At 42.2% G+C, this 21446-nt stretch overlaps 1 protein-coding gene across 1 annotated transcript; it reads right to left on the minus strand.

Moving 5' to 3' along the window:
- Positions 1 to 1206: 1206 nt before the first annotated feature.
- Positions 1207 to 21169, minus strand: GDPD3 (glycerophosphodiester phosphodiesterase domain containing 3). The gene is made up of 10 exons (XM_083379180.1): positions 20791 to 21169; positions 20421 to 20463; positions 20191 to 20326; positions 19113 to 19158; positions 18867 to 18985; positions 16434 to 16523; positions 15190 to 15323; positions 8015 to 8074; positions 7666 to 7717; positions 1207 to 1496 (listed from the first exon to the last, which is right to left on the minus strand). Exons 1-10 carry the CDS (start codon positions 20930 to 20932, stop codon positions 1359 to 1361), a joined length of 960 nt encoding a protein of 319 aa, XP_083235306.1. The 5' UTR covers positions 20933 to 21169; the 3' UTR covers positions 1207 to 1358.
- Positions 21170 to 21446: the final 277 nt, after the last annotated feature.

Genomic DNA, 21446 nt, shown 5'->3' on the forward strand with positions numbered 1-21446 from the left:
CCTGAATTTTCAATGATATCCCCATGATTTCTCTCCAAGTCCATGAACCTCCCTCCCTTCTGCTAGGCAACAATTCTAGGAATAAGAAGTTTAATTGTGGTGTCCTTCTGCCACTATTATATCTATAATTCCCTTCCCCTTTGGGTGGTGACCAATTTCCTACAATTTTGCACCAACATAGTACAGTATAGTGTAGCTTCTTAGGACAAGCACTTTGATCAGAGAAAAGGCAATTGATATAGACTCAGACTATTGTCACTAAAGGATATGTTACATAGTGAAATGAATGATAATTATGGGGACCTCAATTTTTACAGTGCAGTTAATTTGAATTGGGACTTAGCTGGCAAAACCGGTTTTTCAGTGTTAGGGCTCAGCCAAGGAACATCTTACCAAATAATACGGAGGAAGTCTCTGGCCAGGTGTGAATTCTATTACCATTCTGAGATTGGCTCACCTCTTAGATTGGGAAATGAGATTTGTGGAATGTAAAAGTAAGAGCACTGGTACCATGAGTGTAAAACCTATGTGTGGAGGTTAACATAATGCCATCTAAGCTTGGTTTAAAAAGATTTGCAGCTATAGCTGCCATTGTTTCTGATTATTGGTCCTGCTGGCTTAAACTGATGAGAATTAATATCCAACAATATCTGGAGACTCACGGATTCCATATTTGTGCTCTAGAAAAAAAATCTGTGGAAAGTATTTTGACAATGAAAAAAAAATCACATCATTGTGCCACCTTAATCTTAATCCTTTCAGTGTCTTTATAATTCTGTTTTTACACCAGGGATCTTCAAACTTGGCCCTTTTATGACTTGCGGACTTCAACTCCCAGAATTCCTCAGCCAGCGTGCCTGGCTGAGGAATTCTGGGAGCTGAAGTCCGCAAGTCATAAAAGGGCCAAGTTTCAAGACCACTTGCACTACACCAAACTAACCTTGTGGCCTATTTATTACAAAGGAAGCACTCCCCTCAGGAGAAAAAGAAAGTTGATTATTCTTTACCGAGTGCTTTTTTATTTCTGTTTGTTTTGCTGAGTGTTAAATGAGAGAGTTGTCCTCCTTCTTTGTCTTTTTGTTCCGATTATCCAGGAGGTGAATGATGAAAATGTCAGTGTTCTACAAGCAGGATTGTAGCAAAACAGTAGCCTCGCATTATCTTCAGTCCCTTGCTTCAGTACGTAATATGTTACTCAGCTACTGAAAATGCCCCACATCGGTAACAGAATTGTTATTTTTTTTTCCTTTTCAAAATTACAGTATACACAGGTATACCGATCGTTCACATTCATCTTCTTTTTCTCTCTCCATTCCCCACCAGAAATGTCAACGGTGATTCTAAGATAAGATAGCAATTTATGCCTGGGAAGGTGGTGGCGGGTGAGCATCCAGGTAATGCCGAAGAAGAGTTGGGTAGTCAGACATGACTCCGGAGACTCCATAGCTAAAGGCTTCCTCAAAGTCTTTTTCTTCATTCAAAACCCACAGAAGAATCTTAAACAGAAAAGAGGAAAAGGGAAAAATACAATCCCAGAATGCAGACATGGGAAATAAAATGACCAAAGCCAAGACAGTACCGAGCAGAAGAGGTGCCTTTGCTGCAATCCCAAAATTTCTGGAGCAACTCTTGGAAGACCAGCAATATTGACAAAAATCACCATCAGTCAGTTGCATGAGGCAGCTTTACCTGGAAGATCCTGCGATGATGCTTTTAACACCACCAAACAACTGTAATACAGATAGACTTCAAACCTAGTTCGTTTAGTGACCATTCGAAATTACAACGGCAGTGGAAAAGTGACCTATGACCATTTTTTCACACATACGACCATTGCAGCATCCCTATGGTCATGTGATCAAAATTCAGACGTTTGGCAACTGGCTCATATTTATGACGGTTGCAATGCCTCAGAGTCACAGGATCACCTTTGGCGAGCTTCTGACAAGCAAAGTCAGTGGGGAAGCCAGATTCACTTTACAACCGTGTTACTAACTTAACAACCGCAATGATCCACTTAATAACTGTGGCAAGCCTCCATCGTGGAAAACAGCATTTATAACTTTGATTCCGAAGGAAGATCAAGATCTTGTTCAACTTAAAAATTATAGGCCTATATCGCTTTTAAATAATGATTATAAAATATTTGCGAAGATTTTAGCAAATAGATTAATGGGGGTTATGCAGCAAATGATTTATTCTGATCAAACAGGTTTTATAAGTGGTAGGGAAATGAAAAATAATGTGAGACATATTGTAAATTTATTAGAATATTTGGAAAGAAATAATCAAGTCCCTGCAGCGCTGATTTTTTGGGATGCTGAAGAAGCGTTTGATCAATTGAATTGGCAATTTTTATTTAAGGTTTTGGAGAAAATGGAGTTTGGTGGTAAGTTTTTACAATCTATTAGGGCAATATATCAAAAACAAACAGCTCAAATAATAATTAATGGTAGCTTAACAGAAGCTTGTAAAATTGAAAAGGGTACAAGACAGGGTTGTCCGTTGTCGCCATTATTGTTTGTTTTAACATTGGAAATATTGTTGATTAAGATACGTGAATCAAAGAAAATAAAGGGAATTAAAATTAAAGATCAAGATTATAGATTGAAAGCGTTTGCGGATGATTTGGTTATTACATTAGGTCAACCAACTCAATCGGTTATAGATTTAATGGAAATAATTTTACAATATGGAAAAGTCTCTGGATTTAAGGTAAATAGGCAAAAAACTAAAATATTGTCTAAAAATATGACCAAAGAACAAAAGGAAGTTTTAGGAAAACTAACAGGATTTGAAATAGTTAAAAAGGTCAAATACTTGGGGGTATATCTTTCAACTTCAAATGTGAAATTATATAAAAATAATTATGAATTGTTATGGTTAAAAATACAAAAAGAATTAGATAGTTGGAAAAAATTGCAATTGTCTTTATTGGGAAGAATTGCAGCTGTGAAAATGAATGTTTTACCTAAATTCTTATTTTTGTTTCAAATGATACCTATACTTAAAAAAGATTCATATTTGGAGGAATGGCAGAGAGGTATTAATAAATTTGTTTGGGCAGGGAAGAGACCAAGAGTTAAACTTAAGATAATGCAAGTTGCACGTGAAAGAGGTGGTCTTAAAGTAAACTTTAAATTATAGTATGAAGCTGCGGTATTATCATCAATTAGTAATTGGTTCAATTTAACACAAGAGAGATTAGTGAATATTGAAGGATATGATTTGTTATATGGTTGGCATGCTTATTTATTGTATGATAAAAAAGTGGATAATGTTTTTAAGACACATATATTAAGATATGCCCTGTTGCGAGTTTGGAAAAAATATTGTTATAAGTCAGGGGTGTCAAACTCAATTTCATTGAGGGCTGCATCAGCATTGTAGTTGCCCTCAAGGGACCGGGTGGGTATGGCCAGGGTGGGCGTGGCCTACTGGGTGGGCGTGGCTAGAATGCGTATGGCCTACTGAGTGGGCATGGCCAGCTCTACATCATTCGCATCAAGGGTGCCTATGGGGGCCTGGGCAGGCGTGGGACAGATCTGAGGGTCTCTGGCAGAAGGAGGGTCTCTGGGCCAGGACCAAGGCAGTGGGGGCCATTCCCTCACTGTTTCCAGGATGGCTTTGCGGGCCACATGAAACCACTTCGCGGGCCGGATCCGGCCCCCGGGCCTTGTGTTTGACATGTCTGTTATAAGCTGAACCTTAAAATTCCAATTTGGGCAATACCTAAATATGCGATAGAATATATAAATGTGGGATTTAAGCATGATGTTTACTACATATAAAGAAATTCTTAGATTGGAAAGAAATATGTGGCAATTAAAGCCATTTAATATTTTAAAAGAAGAAAAGATAGTACAAACTTGGTTTCAGTATGGGCAGTTACAAGCTAGATGGAAACAGGATCAGAAAATTGATATTTCTATAGTAGATGAAAATTTGATTAAACAAATTAGAGATCAAATCCTGCACATATAAGAAGGATATATAATGCATTGATAGAATTAGATTCAGAAACGGAACTTGTTAAAGATTGTATGATAAAATGGGCTCAGAATATTCAAGAACCAATAATGATGGATACTTGGGAAACAATCTGGGTCAGAAATGTAAAATTTACACAGCCACAAAATTTAATAGAGAATTTTTATAAGATGTTTTATAGATGGCATTTAGATCCTAAGAAATTGGCATCTATGTATTCAAATTATCAGCCTAAATGCTGGAGGTGTGGTTGTGATGATGCAACGTATTAACATATATGGTGAACTTGTAAAAAAGTTAAAGCTTTTTGGATTAAAATTTGGTGGAATATGCAGAAGATATTTTAAGAAAAAGATAAAATTTTCTCTGCAGTGTATGCCTCCCAGCATACCCAAAGGACAGCACAGCAGGAGGCTGATGGTGCAGATCAGCAGAGGGGCTGGACAGCTCCGGGCGATAACTGCTCACTCAGGATAAGCCTAATGACTTAAGCTGTTGACAGCCCCAGGCATGGTCAGCCTGGTGGGAAGCCAGGATCTACACCCATTGTCACCTGCACTGGCAGGAAGCCCAGGTTTGAACTGATTGGATGCCATCCACCTGGGCAGGTACAAATAGACGCCAGGCTTCCCTGTTTCCCCAGTTCATTCTGTTCAGAATAAACTCATCTTTACCTCAGCTCTGTGTCCGTCTCTATGTGAAGCACGCGACTTTACATTCTCCACAATTATTTTTGCTGGGTATTACTATAGACTGTACTGCTATAGAAACTCAATTGATGCTGTATTTAATAACGGCAGCAAGACTTTCGGTAGCACAATATTGGAAGAAGGAGGATTTGCCTACTATAGAAGAATGGACTTTAAAAGCTTCGAACCTGGCAGAAATGGCGAAAATCTCAGCATATTTGAAAGACCATTCGCAACAAAGATATATTCTGGAATGGAGAAGATGGATTGATTATATCCAGAATAAATATGGGACCAAAAAGTTTCTTTTAGCATTTGAATGAGTATTAGATTTAGAAGATTTGTTATTATTTAGTTATTTTTAAGGAGAGTTAAAGTGCGATAGGACTCAAAATGTTATTATAGTTAGTTTGCATATTATAGTTTAAGATTGTTAGGGTCAATACCCTGTATTATGCTCTGGGAAGTCGGGGGGGGGAGGGAGAGGGAGGGGGAACTGGGTGGGGGGGATGGCTTTTTATGTTTTTTATGTTTAAAATGTATCTGTAAAATTCTTTAATAAAAAAAAATAACTGGCAAGTAAGATTGTAAAATGGGGCAAAGCTCACTTAAGAAATGTCTTACTTGACAACAGAAATTTTGGGCTCAATTGTGGTCCTAAGTCAAGGACTACCTGTATCTGCCTATCCTATGTTCTTGCCAAATCCAGTCTAAACATCTGGCTGGATATATAAACATAAGTTCTCCTGCTTGGGCAGGGGGCTGGACTAGAAGACCTCAAAGGTCCCTTCCAGCTTCTATTCTATTCTATTCTATTCTATTCTATTCTATTCTATTCTATTCTATTCTATTCTATTCTATTCCATTCCATTCCATTCCATTCCATTCCATTCCATTCCATTCCATATTATATAGTAATAATATAGAATCTTCAGAGAACTGTCTGAAACCAGATTTCCCTTGTAAAAGTCTATTATTTATATGTACAATTATTTCTCCAGCATTTCCTCAGCAGACCAAGTGCAAAGCATCTTGTCACTGCAGGGAAGAAGAAGAATCTTTGCTTCTGCTGCCATCCCTACCTTAGCAACAAGCTGCAGAAAAAGTCTTGTGATTGGTTATCTGAAATAAACCCTGTGAAGTATGGTTGCATTAGCCTATGTCACAGACACAGGGGAAACTAGAAAAGAGTAGAGGGGTGTTTTTTTAAAAACTTGGCAACTTTAAGATGGGTGGACTTCAACTCCCAGAATGGTTGGGGAATTCTGGGAGTTGAAATCCACACACAAGTTGCCAAGTTTAAAAGATACTGGTGTAGAGGGTGTTAGAGGTAGGACGCCTCTAACTTGGAGTTTGGAAAGGTGAAGTCTTTAACGTGGTTAGCAATTCCACATTATTAGAATTTCCCACAATTTAATCTTCTGTTAAAAGAGGATAGCCAAGCTTTTAGGACTGGAACTCATGTTTGACATTTTGATACTATAGTATGAACATTCCTGTAAAAATGATTATGGAAAACTGGGAAGTTGGTTCTTCCTCATCCTTTCTTACAGCGTTGGTGAAAATACAAATGTGGTTTTCTTAGAGAGAAAAAAAGATTGTGTTTGAGAATTCAAAATGGCTTCTAGCATGCAAGCTTCAAATATATATATATAGAAATGATCAGGCAAGACATGGAGATTTCTGTGGATGTACCACATTCATGGATCTACATGGAGTAGAAGTAGTCCTTGACTTATGACTGCAATTGAGCCCAAAATTTCTGTGGCTAAGCAAGACAGTTAAGCGAGTTTTGCCCATTTTACAACCTTTCTTGCCATGGTTGTTAAGTGAATCACTGCAGTTGTTAAGTTAGTAACACAATTGTTAAGTGAATCTTGTTCCCTTTCTTATCAGAAGATCGCAGAAGGTGATCATATAACCCCAGGACACTGCAACCGTCATAAATACGAACACTACAGTTGCCTGAATTTTGCTCACGTGACCATAGGGATGCAGCAATGGTTGTAAGTATGAAAAACGGTCATAAGTCACTTTTTTCAGTGCTGTTGTAACTTTGAGCAGTCACTAAACAAATGGCTGTAAGTCAGGGACTATCTGTACTCAGAAGCTAAAACATACACCCCTGTTAGCTAGGCCAATAGCAAATTTTTTTTGGCAATTGTTCCAACTCAGGTTTTAATTCAGGCTCAGCCACTGAGGGCCTGGGGTCATCTTGCACTTGGACTACTGCAATCCACTCTACGTGGAGCTACCCTTGAAGAGCATTTGGGAGCTATGGCTGGCACAAAATGCAGCAGCGCAAACAGTTTTAGGGGTCCCTAGAGTGGCCCATGTTACACCACTGCTACACGAACTGCATTGGTTGCTGATTTGCTTCCGGTATTCAAGGTGTTAGTCATTACCTTTAAAGCCCCATGTAGGTCCAGGTTATCTGAAAAACAGTCTCACCCTGATGGGATTGGCCCTCCCTACTTAGTTTGGCAGGAGTGGGAGGCTCTGGATTCAGTTGGCCAAGGAATTGTAGCTGGTGAGATCCAATGGGAAAGCCTTTTTGCTGTGGCTCCTGCCCTTTGGAACGTCATGCCACTTGAGGTGAGATCTGCCCTCGCCCTCTTGGCCTTCCGAAAGAACCTGACTTTGCCAACTGGCCTGGGGCCCCAATGGGAGGTGGTCTCATTTCCAAGGTGGCTAGTAGACTATTAGAAGATCCCAACTCCACCCGGAGTACACATTTCATTTTATTCGCTTTGTTGTTAACTTAGTATTTTAACTTTTGATGCCCAAAGTTTTTTCTCTTTTGATGTTTTAATTGCTTATATCAATGTTTATAATATTGTAAGCCACCCAGAGTTGCTTAATAGTGAGATGAGCGGCATATAACTTTAATAATAAATGAATAAATAAATAATAATTCTGATCATCCCCAGAAGTAGAGACTAGGCTGCCACCCAAAATTCTGATTTCTCAGTCTTCCCCAACATACTTGTATTCCTCTGTCTTCCAGATGTTTGAACAGCTGTTTATGCATTGCCACCCTGTTGGGAAAGGAAAGAAATAGCAATACAAGAGGTTTAGGTGTAACCACTCTACTTTATCTATTGCAGAGCCCAGCAGAAAAAGGGAAAAACAGCTAGATATGAGAAAAATCATAGTCTCACTTGGGGAGAGAGGGGTTATTTTTCTGAAATTTATTGTCTCTAGCAGGGAAACAGCTGGCTTGGGTTATGGGGCTTCATTAAGAACTCTCCTGCTGGGAAAGGAGAGAAGGTGATGAAGGAAAGGAATACTTAGTAGCAACGAAACAATTAAAACCACAGCTCTGTGTCACTCACTTGGTGGTAAATTTTGCCAGTAGTGATCCAAGTCTTCCCTTTTCCACTGGAAAATAAGTCCTACGATTAAACAAAACAAAAAGGTGGCAAAATTAACAAGCTCCTGACAACTGCTGGTTTCCTGCTGTTCCTCCTCTAAAATTTTGGATCCCACACTTCCCCCCCCCCAAGAATCCATGAATTACAAAACATATGACAAACGCATCTGGTTGTTGACGGGAGAAACTCTTAGAATAATTTTTACACACCTGCCCTGTTTTTCTTCACAACTAAACTTCTACAGAACATGAAAGAGAACATGTGAGGAAGATCAGCTTAACTTTATCCTGTCCAATTAACTTAGGCGTTAGTCACATTATAGGGGAAAAGCCCCAAGCTGTGAGACCTGATGTAACTGAATGCCTTGTGCATTAAGTTTCTTTGTTAAACTGCACCCAGTTAGATGGATTCAGATCCAAGAGAGACACAGAATCATTGGACCCTGGACAGGTGGTTTTCTTATGTCTTCCCATGAGAGATGTTTTATTTGCTAAAAACAAAATGATACAGGAGTACTTCCTCTATTCTATTCTACTGTTAGTAAAGGTGAAGGTTCCCCCGCACATGTGTGCTAGTCATTTCCAACTCTAGGGGCCGGTGCTTATCTCTGTTTCAAAGCCGAAGAGCCAGCGTTTGTCCGAGGATGTCCAAGGACATCTCTGTGGACTAGACGCCAAAGGCGCACGAAACGCTGTTACCTTCCCACTGTAGTGGTCCCTATTTTTCTACTTGCATTTTTACATGCTTTCGAACTGCTAGGTTGGCAGAAGCTGGGACGAGTAACAGGTGCTCACTCTGCTACGTGGCACTCGGGATTCGACCCGCCAAACTGCTGATCTTCTGATCAACAAGCTCAGGGTCCTAACCCACTGAGCCACCGGGTCCCTCATTCTATTGTTAACCCCATACTATTCCTGTGGTAATGACTATTGCAATACATTATTGCTCCTCGATTACTGTTACTTTATGGCAGCATTTATACTGTTATTATTCTAAGAGAGCCAGTTTAGCATAGTGGTTAAGGCATTAGGCTCAAAACCAGAAGACTGGGATTTCTAGCCCCAAGTTAGGCACAAAACCAGTTGGGTGACCTTGGGCCAGTCGCTTTCTCTCAGCCCTAGGAAGGAGTGGGTGACAAACCACTTCTGAAAAACCTGGCCAAGAAAACCGCAGTCTCTGAGAATCAGATAAGATTGAATGAAAAACAAGCCAACATTGTTTTGCTACAATTTCCTATACAGCTTGTCCTCTCTTGATGTGATGGAATGTGTACCTGCAGGAACAAACAGGTGGGACTTTCGGCCTTGAGGGTGAAGATTCATTCTCTCAGGTTGTGGGCGGGTTTCCAAACATTTTGTTACCAGGCTAGGTAACCTCTTCAGCGGCGTTCGGGGAAGCTCGGGAAACAAACCTTCACCCTCATATTTTAGACATATTTTAGATATTTAAGTGTGATTGATTTTAAGAAAATTACAATGGATTGAAAAAATTGTTTTGAATAAGAGTTAAAAGGCCAGAATGACTAGATTTATTAAATGCAATATTTAAAGATTAAATGCATTCTTAATTATGGTAAAAAAAAAAGAATGGAAAAATTTTGGAAATATGTATTAGCTTAGAGCAGCGTTTCCCAACCTTAGGAACTTGAAGATGTGTGGACTTCAACTCCCAGAATTCCCCAGCCAGCTATGCTGGCTGGGGAATTCTGGGAGTTGAAGTCCACGCATCTTCAAGTTCTTAAGGTTGGAAAACGCTGGCTTAGAGGAACCTTGGACTTTCAGTAGTATTCTATCTTTTTATCCCTCTTTACCCTTGTTCTTTTTTTCCTCTTTTTCCCCCCTCTTATTTATTCCTTAAGTAAGGTAAAAGTTATGGGATGGTTTACCTGAGAAAAAAATAGAATCAAGTATCCAAATGTAATTAACTTTGAGAAAATCTTAACCAGTAAGAATGTCTTGACTATTGTGGGAAAAACAAATGTGAACAAGAACGGTAAGCGGGATCTATGATGAGGCAACCAGAATGACTAGATCAGGGGTGTCAAACTCAATTTCATTGAGGGCCGCATCAGCATTGCAGTTGCCCTCAAGGGGCTGGGTGGGTGTGGCCTGGGTGGGCGTGGCCTACTGGGTGGGCGTGGCTAGAGTGCGTATGGCCTACTGGGTGGGCGTGGCCAGCTCTACATGGTTCGCATCAAGGGTGCCTATGGGGTCCTGGGCAGGAGTGGGACAGATCTGAGGGTCCCTGGCAGGAGGAGGGTCTCTGGGCCAGGGCCAAGGCAGTGGGGGCCGTTCCCTCACTCTTTCCAGGATGGCTTCGTGGGCCACATGAAACCACTTCGTGGGCTGGATCCGGCCCCGGGGCCTTGTGTTTGACATGTCTGGATTACAAGAACAACAATAATTAATACTCCCTCTATTGTCCCTCATAATACAATCTGCTTACAGGCATGCTCCACTCAGCCTGGTGAGGTGGCTGTCCTTTAAGCTTCATTTCAAATAATGCACTTTTAATATTAATAAGAGACAAATGACTCTTTTCCTGGCTGGGAAAACTAGTTTTGAAGCTCCCAGATTGTTGGAAATAAATTATAGACTCTCTTATAATAAGTTTATCCAGCTAAAATGGAAAGAAGATTCCACGAAGAGCACAAACAACTGATGGTGTGTATTACTTGTAGCATAATGGAGCAGAAAATTTCTGGAAAAAGCTGCCAGGAAAACAGCAGGCACTAGTGTCTCTGGCTGACTCCAAGGCAAACACACACTCGCACACAGAAAATAGAAAGGACTGCATTATTTATTATGTTGGTGGCGATGTGCAATATTCAATGCTTCTTTTATAAGGAATATATATCTGGCCAACTGCCGATATACCATGATATGCTAACTTTCTAACTGTATAGTTTTTTATAGATTAGATTCAGGGGTGTCAAACTCAATTTCATTGAGGGCCGCATCAGCATTGCGGTTGCCCTCAGGGGGCCGGGTGGGTATGGCCTGGGTGGGCGTGGCCTACCGGGTGGGTGTGGCTAGAGTGTGTATGGCCTACTGGGTGGGCATGGCCAGCTATACATCGTTCCCATCAAGGGTGCCTATGGGGGCCTGGGCAGGAGTGGGACAGATCTGAGGGTCTCTGGCAGAAGGAGGGTCTCTGGGCCAGGGCCAAGGCAGCGGGGGCCATTCCCTCACTGTTTCCAGGATGGCTTCACGGGCCACATGAAACCACTTTGCGGGCTGGATCTGGCCCCCAGGCCTTGTGTTTGACATGTCTGGACTAGATAGAAAAGAAATATTATATTGATGTGATCATTATTTGTGGAAATATTAGAAAAAAATTTACATTCAATTGTTATCCATCAAAACAATAAGAAGTGTGTTAAGGTTGGTAAAAGAGAACATTATGGGAAGAAGAGGAAATTAAGTAAAGCTATTTTGTGGATTATAGATCATAGAAACCAATCGTTAGCGAACGTTTTTTAAATGTAAACCCAGACAACACACTGTTTACCGACTATTAAGGTGACCATGTTAAAAAATTAATAAAATATATTATTAAAAAAAACCAAAACCTTCACCCTCATCCTACACCCGAGCCACAGATATTCTCCACTACTATTGCAAAACTTTGGCTTTCTTAAAAAAATGCTCAGATTAAGAGACTGCACTCTCTTTTCTTTTTGGGAAAACTTTGTGTGGTCCAAGGTTTTCTGCTGCTCCAGGTACACATTGTTCCATCCCACTAATGACCATTCATTTGGTGACTGTTCAGAGTTACGACTGAGTTGGGGGAAAAAAAGCATCTTAGGGCTGCCCTTGCACTTACGACCGTCTCTCCATCCCCACCGTCAGTCACATGATTGTGATTGGGACGCTTGACAATCATAGGACAACGTCTGTGACCTTCCATCCCAGCTTCCAAGATGCAAGTGGGGAAGCTGGCAGGGAAGGTCACAGGTTGCAGTCATGTGATGACTTATTTAACCACCACAGTGATTCACTTAACCACCATGGCAAAAAAAAAGAAGGTAGAATTGAGTATTTTCTTGTGAGATCTCACGCAATTACTGCACCACTTAATGATGAACTTTCTGGTTTCTGTGGTCATAAGTTGAGCTCTACCTGTATACAGCAGCTGGCTGGGGAATTCTGGGAGTTGAGGTCCACACATCTTAAAAGTTGCCAAGATTGGGAGCCCCTGCTGTATACTGTCCTCGAGACTATTACTACTATGCATTAACATTTCTTTCTTAAGCCTGCTCTGTCTTAAGTTGCCTCTGAGATTTCTTCTTTTTTTCCCTGTTAATGGCTGCATGTAGAGCTCTTGCAATTTTTTTATACTGTGCTTTGTGTTGCTGCATTGCTATACTTCCCTTTTGCACTCTCTGCTCCTGAAGGAAAACACCAGTCTTTTGTTTGGCTGCTGAACTATTTGCTGGAGGCTGCAGAGCTGCAAAAGAGCATCTCCTCCATTCTCCTCCCACAGCTGTGTCAAAGGTTGCAGCATTTATTGGCAACTCTGTTGTGTTGATGCTGGGTGGAAGACTCCGATGGGAGGAGAAGACAACCCGAGGCACCTGCAATTTTGCTAAGTCGCTTCTCCTCCACACCAGCCTCCATCATTTTTCCTTCAGAATTCCTTTTAGATATTGGAACTTCAAGGAGATTCAAATAATTCCAATTTGAAACCTTGGGAGTTATTTCCTTTGGTGGTTTGTGTTTTTTGCATTTTAATACTTCCTGCTTCTCAAAGAGTCAACATTATGCCTTATAAAAAAAAAATCCAGTCTTTTCTTGCTATGCTTCACAGCAATTGCCTCTGAAGCGAAAGATCCTACGTAGTTGCCATCCTTCTGTTGATGGTCAGTGAAATGTTTACTGGTTCTAGAAGTGGCAAGGGGAGAAGCTATCTGAGAAGGGGGAAAGAGTACTACTGTATTCATATTTCTGGAAGGGACCTTGGAGATCTTCTAGTCCAACCCCCTGCTCAAGCAGAAGACCTTACACAATTTGAGACAAATGGCTGTTCAGTCTCTTAAAAACCTCCAGTGTTGGAGCACCTACAATTTCTGAAGGCAAGCCGTTCCACTGGTTAATTGTCCCCCCTGTTAGGAAGTTTCTCCTTAATTCCAACTTGCTTCTCTCCTTGATTAGTTTCCATCCATTGTTTCCTGTCTTGCCTTCTGGTGCTTTGGAGAATAGGTTGACCGTTCTTTGTGGCAGCCCCTTAAATACTGGAATACTGCTATTGTGTCACCCCTAGTCCATCTTTTCTTTAGACTAAACAAACTGTTTGTTTCCCATCTTTATTATTTTTTATAAATAACTGAAGGTCGGGAACATACCAATTACTCTCCCTAATTTTCCCCACAACAATAATCCTGTGAGGTGGGTTGGACTGAGAGAGATTGACTTTCCCAAAATCACCCAGCTGGCTTTCATTCCTACAGTGGGACTAGAACTCATCGTCTCCTGGTGATTGGCTCAAAGTCATCCAGCCAGCTTTTATGCCTAAGGCGGGACTAGAACTCACAGCCTCCTGACAATTAGTCCAAAGTCATCCAGTAGGCTTTCATGCCTAGTGCCTTAACTACTAGACCATTAACGGCTCATGAATACATGCTCCATGGTCACTGATTGACATATAGCTCAGAGTAGCATATAAAATGACAACTGGCAAAAGAATAAAATATAATCAAATAGAGGCAGCTTGCAGACAGAAGCAATTGATCCAGAAGGACTCCCCACATCTCTGGACTGAATGCCTGGGAAAAGGCTGGTCTTCCTAGCCTTTCAGAAGACCGACAGGCAGGGCCATTTGGATCTTGGAAAAATGTTGTCCCACAGGAACAGCAATAGAACAGCAATAGAAAAGGCACACGGCTCGGATCCCATCAGATGACATTGATTAATGGATGGGACCTGGCACATGTCAACCTTATCAGATTGCACAGGTAGTCCTCAACTGACCCCAAAATTTCTGTGGTTCAGTGAGACATTTGTTAAGTGTGTTTTGCCCCATTTTGCGACCTTTCTTGCCACAGTTGTTAAGTGATTCAGTGCAGTTGATAAGTTAGCAATCCAGCTATTAAATGAATCCGACTTCCTTGTTGGAAAGTCACAAAAGGCAACCCCATGACCTTGGGACACAGCAACGGTCATAGCTCCCAGAGGGAGGGCGTTCTCTGTGAGCGCGCCTGACCTATGGAACCGTTTACCGGTTGAGCTCCGGATGGCTCCCGACCTTTGCTCCTTCCGACGCGACCTAAAAACACATCTCTTTAAGCAATCCGATCTGGTCTGATGGGTTCTGTTTTAATTATTGTTTTAAGATAACTATTGTGCATTCTGTTATTTATGTTCACTGTTCACCGCCCTGAGTCCTTAGGGAGAAGGGCGGTATACAAATCAAATAAATAAATAAATAAATAAATAACTATGAACCAGATGCCAAGCATCTGAATTTTGATCACATGATCATGGGGTTGCTGCAAAGGTGGTAATTGTGAAAATGGTCGTAAGTCACATTTTTCAGTGCCGTTCTAACTTCGAACTGTCACTAAATGAACTGTTGTAAGTCGAGGACTAGCTGTATTGGATGAGCAGGAGCAGCTGGAGATAGGATGTCTCATACAAAACGCAAGCAAAGCCAGAGCAAAGGGTTTGAGAGGGCAGCCTTGGCCATGGCTCACTGGAGCTGATAGACCAGGGGTAGGCAACCTTGGCTCTTTTATGACTCGTGGACTTCAACTCCCAGAATTCCAGAGCCAGCATGGCTCAGCTTGGAAACCTCTCCCTTTCCCCTCAGCATGGCTGGCTCAGGAATGCTGGGAGTTGAAGTCCACGAGTCCTAAAAGAGCCAAGGTTGCCTACTTCTCTGCTCTCCTCGGTTGAGAATTCTTGGATGCTGCTTAGCTACTGGTCCTGCAGAAAGGCCATTGTGTGATGTGGACACAAAATAACCCTCCCTTTTCTCAGAATTAGCATGCCAGGAAAGTGTTTCTCCAAAGCTGGCACACGGCTCTGTTTGAAGGGCCCGCGACTTCCGAAGTCTGATCATTACGGTAGATAGATGACCAAGTTTCTAAGTCTGTATATTTTTCTGCCTGAATCACCCACCCTTGTAGTGACTGTCACCTGTTTATGATCGAAGGCAGCACGAATTCAAGGAACGATTCCTTCAGAGGGACGAAGGGCAGGAGTCCAAGATACCAGAGACAAAGCAGGGCGATGACTCTCTTCCTGGAGAAGATGTAGGGCATGTCTTTGTTCTGGAGGATAAATAACATTTATTTTTATTTTAGACAGTGGGAGGATTTTATTTTATTTATTTATTTATTTTATTAATTTAATTTATATACCGCCTACCGTCATGCCTACACTTCAAGTCCTAGGAAGGTTTCTGCCCTTCATCCCACTGCTTTGTTTTCTAGCTCGCTGAGTATCCAAATGCCCCAGGGAATTCTTGCCCTGACTTGGCAAACACAACTGCTTAACACAGTCTTTCCATCTTGCTTGGTGGATGTAGGGAACTGCTGTCTGATGCTTATGCAGAATTAGAAAAAGCAGGTGTAACATGTTGGTCTACAAAGAAAGCTTAAGGAGAGAAAGGAGAAAGGGAGGGGAGTTTTTAACCATGCTCTAATGCAGGGGTGTCAAACTGCCAGCCCACGGGCTGGTTGCATTGTGCTGAGGCTATGCCCACCCCAGCTCCGGCAATGCAGAAAAAGTCTCGATACATCACGACATGCCACGTGACACGGCAAGTTTGACCCCCGTGCTCTAATGTGTTACAAGTAATCCTCGACTTACAACCACAATTGTGACAGGAACTTTCCCACTGCTACATAAGGTGGTCTTAAGTGAGTTGTTGTGCCTAATTTTATGACACTTTGGCTGTGGTTGATAAGTGAATCACACACTTGTTAAGCGAGTCTGGCTTCCCCCCGTTGACTGTGCTTGTCAGAGGCTCTCATGACTCTTGAGACACAGCAACGGTCATAAATACAGGACAGTTGCCAAGCACCCGAATTTGTAACAGTGGAGATGCTACAACGTTTGTAAGTGTGAGGTAAGTGACTTTTTTTCAGCACCATGGTAACCAGGTCACTAAATGAATGTTTGTAAGTAGAGGAGGACTTCTGTTAAGGGATACTTTATTTACTGCTGTCTGAAGAATTGAAAAAAAACTTACATTATCTTTATGCATCCTGAATCTTTAAGCCAGGGGTCTTCAAACTTGGCCCTCATGGCTGGCTGAGGAATTCTGGGAGAAGTCCACGAGTCATAAAAGGGCCAAGTTTGGAGACCCCTGCTTTAAGCAAAAAAAGGGTTTGTAAACATAAGGTGTGAAACTGGAGAAAAAGACATTTGGTACGCACAGCTTTGTGGCATTTTTTAAGTATTCGATTCTGTACGGAGGCCCAGATGGTGATGTGGGAACGATGGTATTTCTGGACAAGATGCGCTACCTGTGTTCACAGGAAGAAGGCAAAATAACACATACTCAGATAACGGATTTCTAGAAGGAATGTCAAGTTTTTAGTTGCAGAAGCACCAATCAGATGAGTGAAAAGGGAGTCTGAAGCCACCAATCTGGGTTTCTCTGTTGGGCATTGATTTGGGCAAAGGTAGTCTTACGCATTTTCCTACTATATTGTGGAGCTCTACAGACATTCAGCTTCTTCTAACACCTTGATCTGAACACTGATATGAATACAGGTAGTCCTCAACGTACGACCACAACGGAGCCCAAAATTTCATTTGCTAAGTGAGAAATTTTGTTAAGGGAGTTTTGCCCCATTTTACAACTTTTCTGGCCGTGTTTGTTAAGTGAACCACTGCAGTTGTTAAATTAGTAGCAGGGCTGTTAAGCGGATCTGGCTTCCCCATTGACTTTGCTGGTCAGAAGGCTGCAAAAGGGGATCCCACGACCCCAAGATACTGCGTCTGTCATAAGAATGAATCAGTTGTCAAGCTTCCGAATGTAAATCACGTCACCGCGGGAATGCTGCAACTGTCATAACTGGGAAAAATGACAAGTCATCTTTTCCCCAGTACCATTGTAACTTTGAACAGTTACTAAATGAACTGTTGTAAGTCAAGGACTATACCTGTATGTCGGGCTCCCAATCCGCTAGCCAGGACTGTGGCCACCTGTACTCTCGGCACAAAGATGACAAGTTGAAGACCATAGGCTAATTATAGCTCTCTTTATTCTTTTACTGCCTCTAAAGCAGACATGTCAAACACAAGGCCCGGGGGCTGGATCCGGCCCGCAACATGGTTTCATGTGGCCTGCGAAGCCATCCTGGAAGTGGTGAGGGAACGGCCCCCACTGCCTTGGCCATGGACCAGAGACCCTCCTTCTGCCAGACACCCTCAGATCTGTCCCACTCCTGCCCAGGCCCCCATAGGCACCCTTGATGCGAACGATGTAGAGCTGGCCACGCCCACCCAGTAGGCCATACGCACTCTAGCCACACCCACCCAGTAGGCCACACCCACCCTGGCCACACCCACCCGGCCCCTTGAGGGCAACCACAATGCCGATGCAGCCCTCAATGGAATTGTGTTTGACATGTCTGCTCTAAAGCTTCCAAGTTCACAGTACCATAAAATATAGGTAGTCATCATCTTATAATCACAATGGGGACCAGAATTTCCACTGATAAGCCATTTTTAAATGAGTCGTGCCCGATTTTACAACTTTTTTGCCATGATTAAGTGAATCACTGCAGTCATTAAGCAAATCTGGCTTCCCCCATTGACCCTGTTTGTTGGGAGCCATCTGAGAAGGTTGCAAATGGGATGAAGTGACCCTCAGACGCTGCAACCTCCATAAATACATGCTAGTTGCCAAGTGTCCAAATTTTGATCAGGGGGATGCTACAATGACTGTAAGTGCAAGGACCGGGTCATAAATAACTTTTCTTCACAACTTCAGAACAAATGGTTGTAAACTGAGGACTCTCTGTTGTTATATGGTCAAAAGGACCTAAAAAATTGTGATTCTTTTGGTTTTGGTGACTCCGGCAGCCTGTGATATTCCTGGTCCTAGCAAAACTGAAAGCCTTATACAAAATTAGTTATCTCTCAGGAGAAGACTGCCAGTTCCTGCTCTAAATTATGATTCCATAATTCAATGTTGTGAATATTTCTTGACACTATGTAAGCCTTTGATTACTTATTTCCTTTCCTCTATGGCTGCCATTTTTATGTAAAATCCCAGATATGTTTTAAAACCCATGGAAAGTTCATTCCTGTAGCAAACTTTTTTTTCCTTCAAAATGATGAATCCAAATTTCTCAACAGATTTGAGCAGCCTCAGATGAAAGAGTTAACTGCAGAAGTGGAATGAGACCTGGGAGGTCAACATCTTCCTGGATGTTCTATATATTCTTAGGAATGTGACTGAATTACAGGAATGAGAGAACAGCAATAGAAATAGAAATAAGAATAGAAATAATAGAATAGAATAGAGTAGGGTAGGGTAGGGTAGGGTTGGATATTTTTTTATTGACCAAGTGTGATTAGACGCACAAGGAACACCTCTACTATTAACATTATTTTTGTCTGCTAGAAAAATAGAAAGTGTCCTGTATCTTAATTGATAAGAGATTTTCAAGTTGAATATGGTTCTGTGCATGGGAGACTGTTTTGGTGAATAACATAGCTTCATGTTGACAGGTATAAAAGCAAGAGAGATGTAGAGGCTGGAAGGTGGACATTGGCCAAGGTCTGTGCTCCATGTAAAATGGTGCTGGAGATGTTGGACAGGAAAGCCATTTGAATAGCTCAGTTGGGTTTCTTACCTGATGGATGAGCTCATCATTATCCTCTTTAATTTCAATGTTAATCGGGACTGAAGGGAACTGCTCAAAAACCTCTTCCAAACGAGGAATCTGATGATCAGTGCCATGGGAGAAGCTTCCTGTTGGGAAGGGTAGGTTGAGGGTTGCTACAAAGAACTGAGCATTTTTCTCAGGGACAAAGAGAACAGATGATTTGCTTTCTACCACAGAGCATTTTCCCCCAAAGCAACTCATAGTCCTACTCACCTGGAGCAAACGTCACCTCCAGAGAAGACAGATAGTGTGGCAAATCCTAGGGAACACAACCAATGAGAGTAAGGAGTGGTAAGAGTGGTTTTGAGAGAGATTTGCCATATGTGTTGAAAGGAGGGAATGGAGAGCAGGCCTTCCTAGAAGTTTTTGGAGAAGCTCTTTGGTTTTCCCCATAGAGCTAGAACCATTGTTCAAAGGGAGTAATATGGAAGTGATCTTGTTTCTGGAAAATGGATAAAGCCCTTGGGGTGCAGTGGTTGGAATGCTGAAATAGGAGTGATAAGGTCCAAGATAGATCCATTTGTAGGAGATCAACACCTTCATCCAAATGCAGCCTTATTCTGTCGTGACCCAAGCTTCATGTCTTTTGTTATGTGATATCGTGTTGCGCTCTCAAAAGTGGTGAAGTTTGCATTGTGATGGCACAATGGTGGTTTTGTCAAGGATCATTATATCATTACAATGGTGCCCAACCCAAAGACAAGCCCTCTCCCAGTCATACATTTCACGAGGTGACTTTGGGCGAATCACACACACTCCACCCAACCTAGCTCAATGGGATATATATTAACACTCTCCATTGTTAACACTTTTATATATATAGATAAAGGTAAAGGTTCCCCTGCACATGCGTGCTAGTCGTTTCCAACTCTAGGGGCCGGTGCTCATCTCTGTTTCAAAGCCGAAGAGCCAGCACTTGTCCGAGGACGTCTCCGTGGTCATGTGGCTGGCATGACTAGACGCCAGAGGCGCACGGAACGCTGTTACCTTCCCACCGTAGTGGTCCCTATTTTTCTACTTGCATTTTTACGTGCTTTTGAACTGCTAGGTTGGCAGAAGCTGGGACAAGTAACAGGTGCTCACTCTGTTACGCAGCACTATATATATATATATATATATATATATATATATATATATATATATGTATGTATGTATGTATGTATGTATGTATGTATATGTGAAACAGTCTGGGAACATTACATACGTTGCCTTAAAATCTGTCATAGAATGGAACTGAATAAACAACCCAAAGCCAGAGCATGTGGGGGACCAGGGATCTAGAGACGCTCACCTTATACTTTGTGAGGCTGATATCAATGTTGTGCCCTGTCTGGCGTTTCAGATTTTCATCATGGGACACAACCACAACCCCATCTTTCGTTATGTGGCAATCGAGTTCAAGCAGGTTTGTCCCCTGGCTCACTGCACTGGGAAGATGCAAAGATTGGCAAGAGAAGTTGAAGGACAGGATTAGTGCAGAAGAAGGGCAAGTTGAGGTAGAGTGGAGATTGCATTACTCACTTTTTAAAGGCGCCCAAAGTGTTCTCAATCTGCTCTCCAGCACCTGAAGAGGAAATCAGATTCCAAGAAACTTTATCTTGGGCAGTCTACCTCCTTGGAAGGTAGGTTCTGCTTTGGGCTTTAGGAATGTGGCTTTACAAGTCTTGAGACTAACACCGCGGAGCAGGAAGAAATGCAAATATCCCACCTGCCCACTTCTCAAGAGGAGAAGCAGAGGCAGGAGTCTCATGACTTATTGCCTTTTTCTCCTTGCTTCCCTCATTCATCCTTGACTTGCAGCTGAGGTGGACATGCTGGCCTCTCCAGCCTCCCTCTAGCTGCCCGCAAAGCCACTCCATCCAAAATACCCAATTTACACCTGACAACTTACCACCCCTGTGAGAGACATGCAAGCATCGAACGGGAAACCTGTGCGGTTTGTGAAGGAGATGTGGCTTCTTCCGAAGACAGTGAGATGCCAGCGCGTAGATTCCCAAGGCAGGTAGCCCATAGAGGAGCACGTTGCAGCTCATTGTGGTACGTGGCAACGAGGAAGCAGATGGTTAGTATTTCTGAGCTTGGTAAATTAAAGCAAGGAGCAGCAACCAGGAGCTGGGATACTCAGATGCTCTGGAATGAGAAGCGCTCCTGGTTTTCTCAGCAGGAAAAGTAGGGATTAGGTCATCTGCAGAGAGCCTGGAAAAAGTCGGTGGGTGAAATCAGGTAGATTGGAAATCCTGATTTGCTGGTGCCATGAATCTTGAATGCTGTAGGTAAGCAAGGCAGTGAAATTTCTGAAGGGCAGGAGTTAATGGGTGTGTAGAAGCAAAGGACAGAAATGTAACCCTCCCCTTTGCTACCAGCACCTGCCCATCATGACTTTTTACCTATTGGTTTTTATCGTGTGTGTGTGTGTGTGTGTGTGTGTGTGTGTGTGTACAGGTCACATGGTCATAAATGGGCACACATGGTTCGGCCCCTCCCAGCCTTCTGCCAAGCTGCTTATATTGTCATTTTGCCACACCCGTGGGGGGAAAAAAGCCGCTT

This window comes from Vipera ursinii (assembly GCF_947247035.1).
Source record: "Vipera ursinii genome assembly, chromosome: Z".
NCBI classification, from domain to species: Eukaryota; Metazoa; Chordata; class Lepidosauria; order Squamata; family Viperidae; genus Vipera; species Vipera ursinii.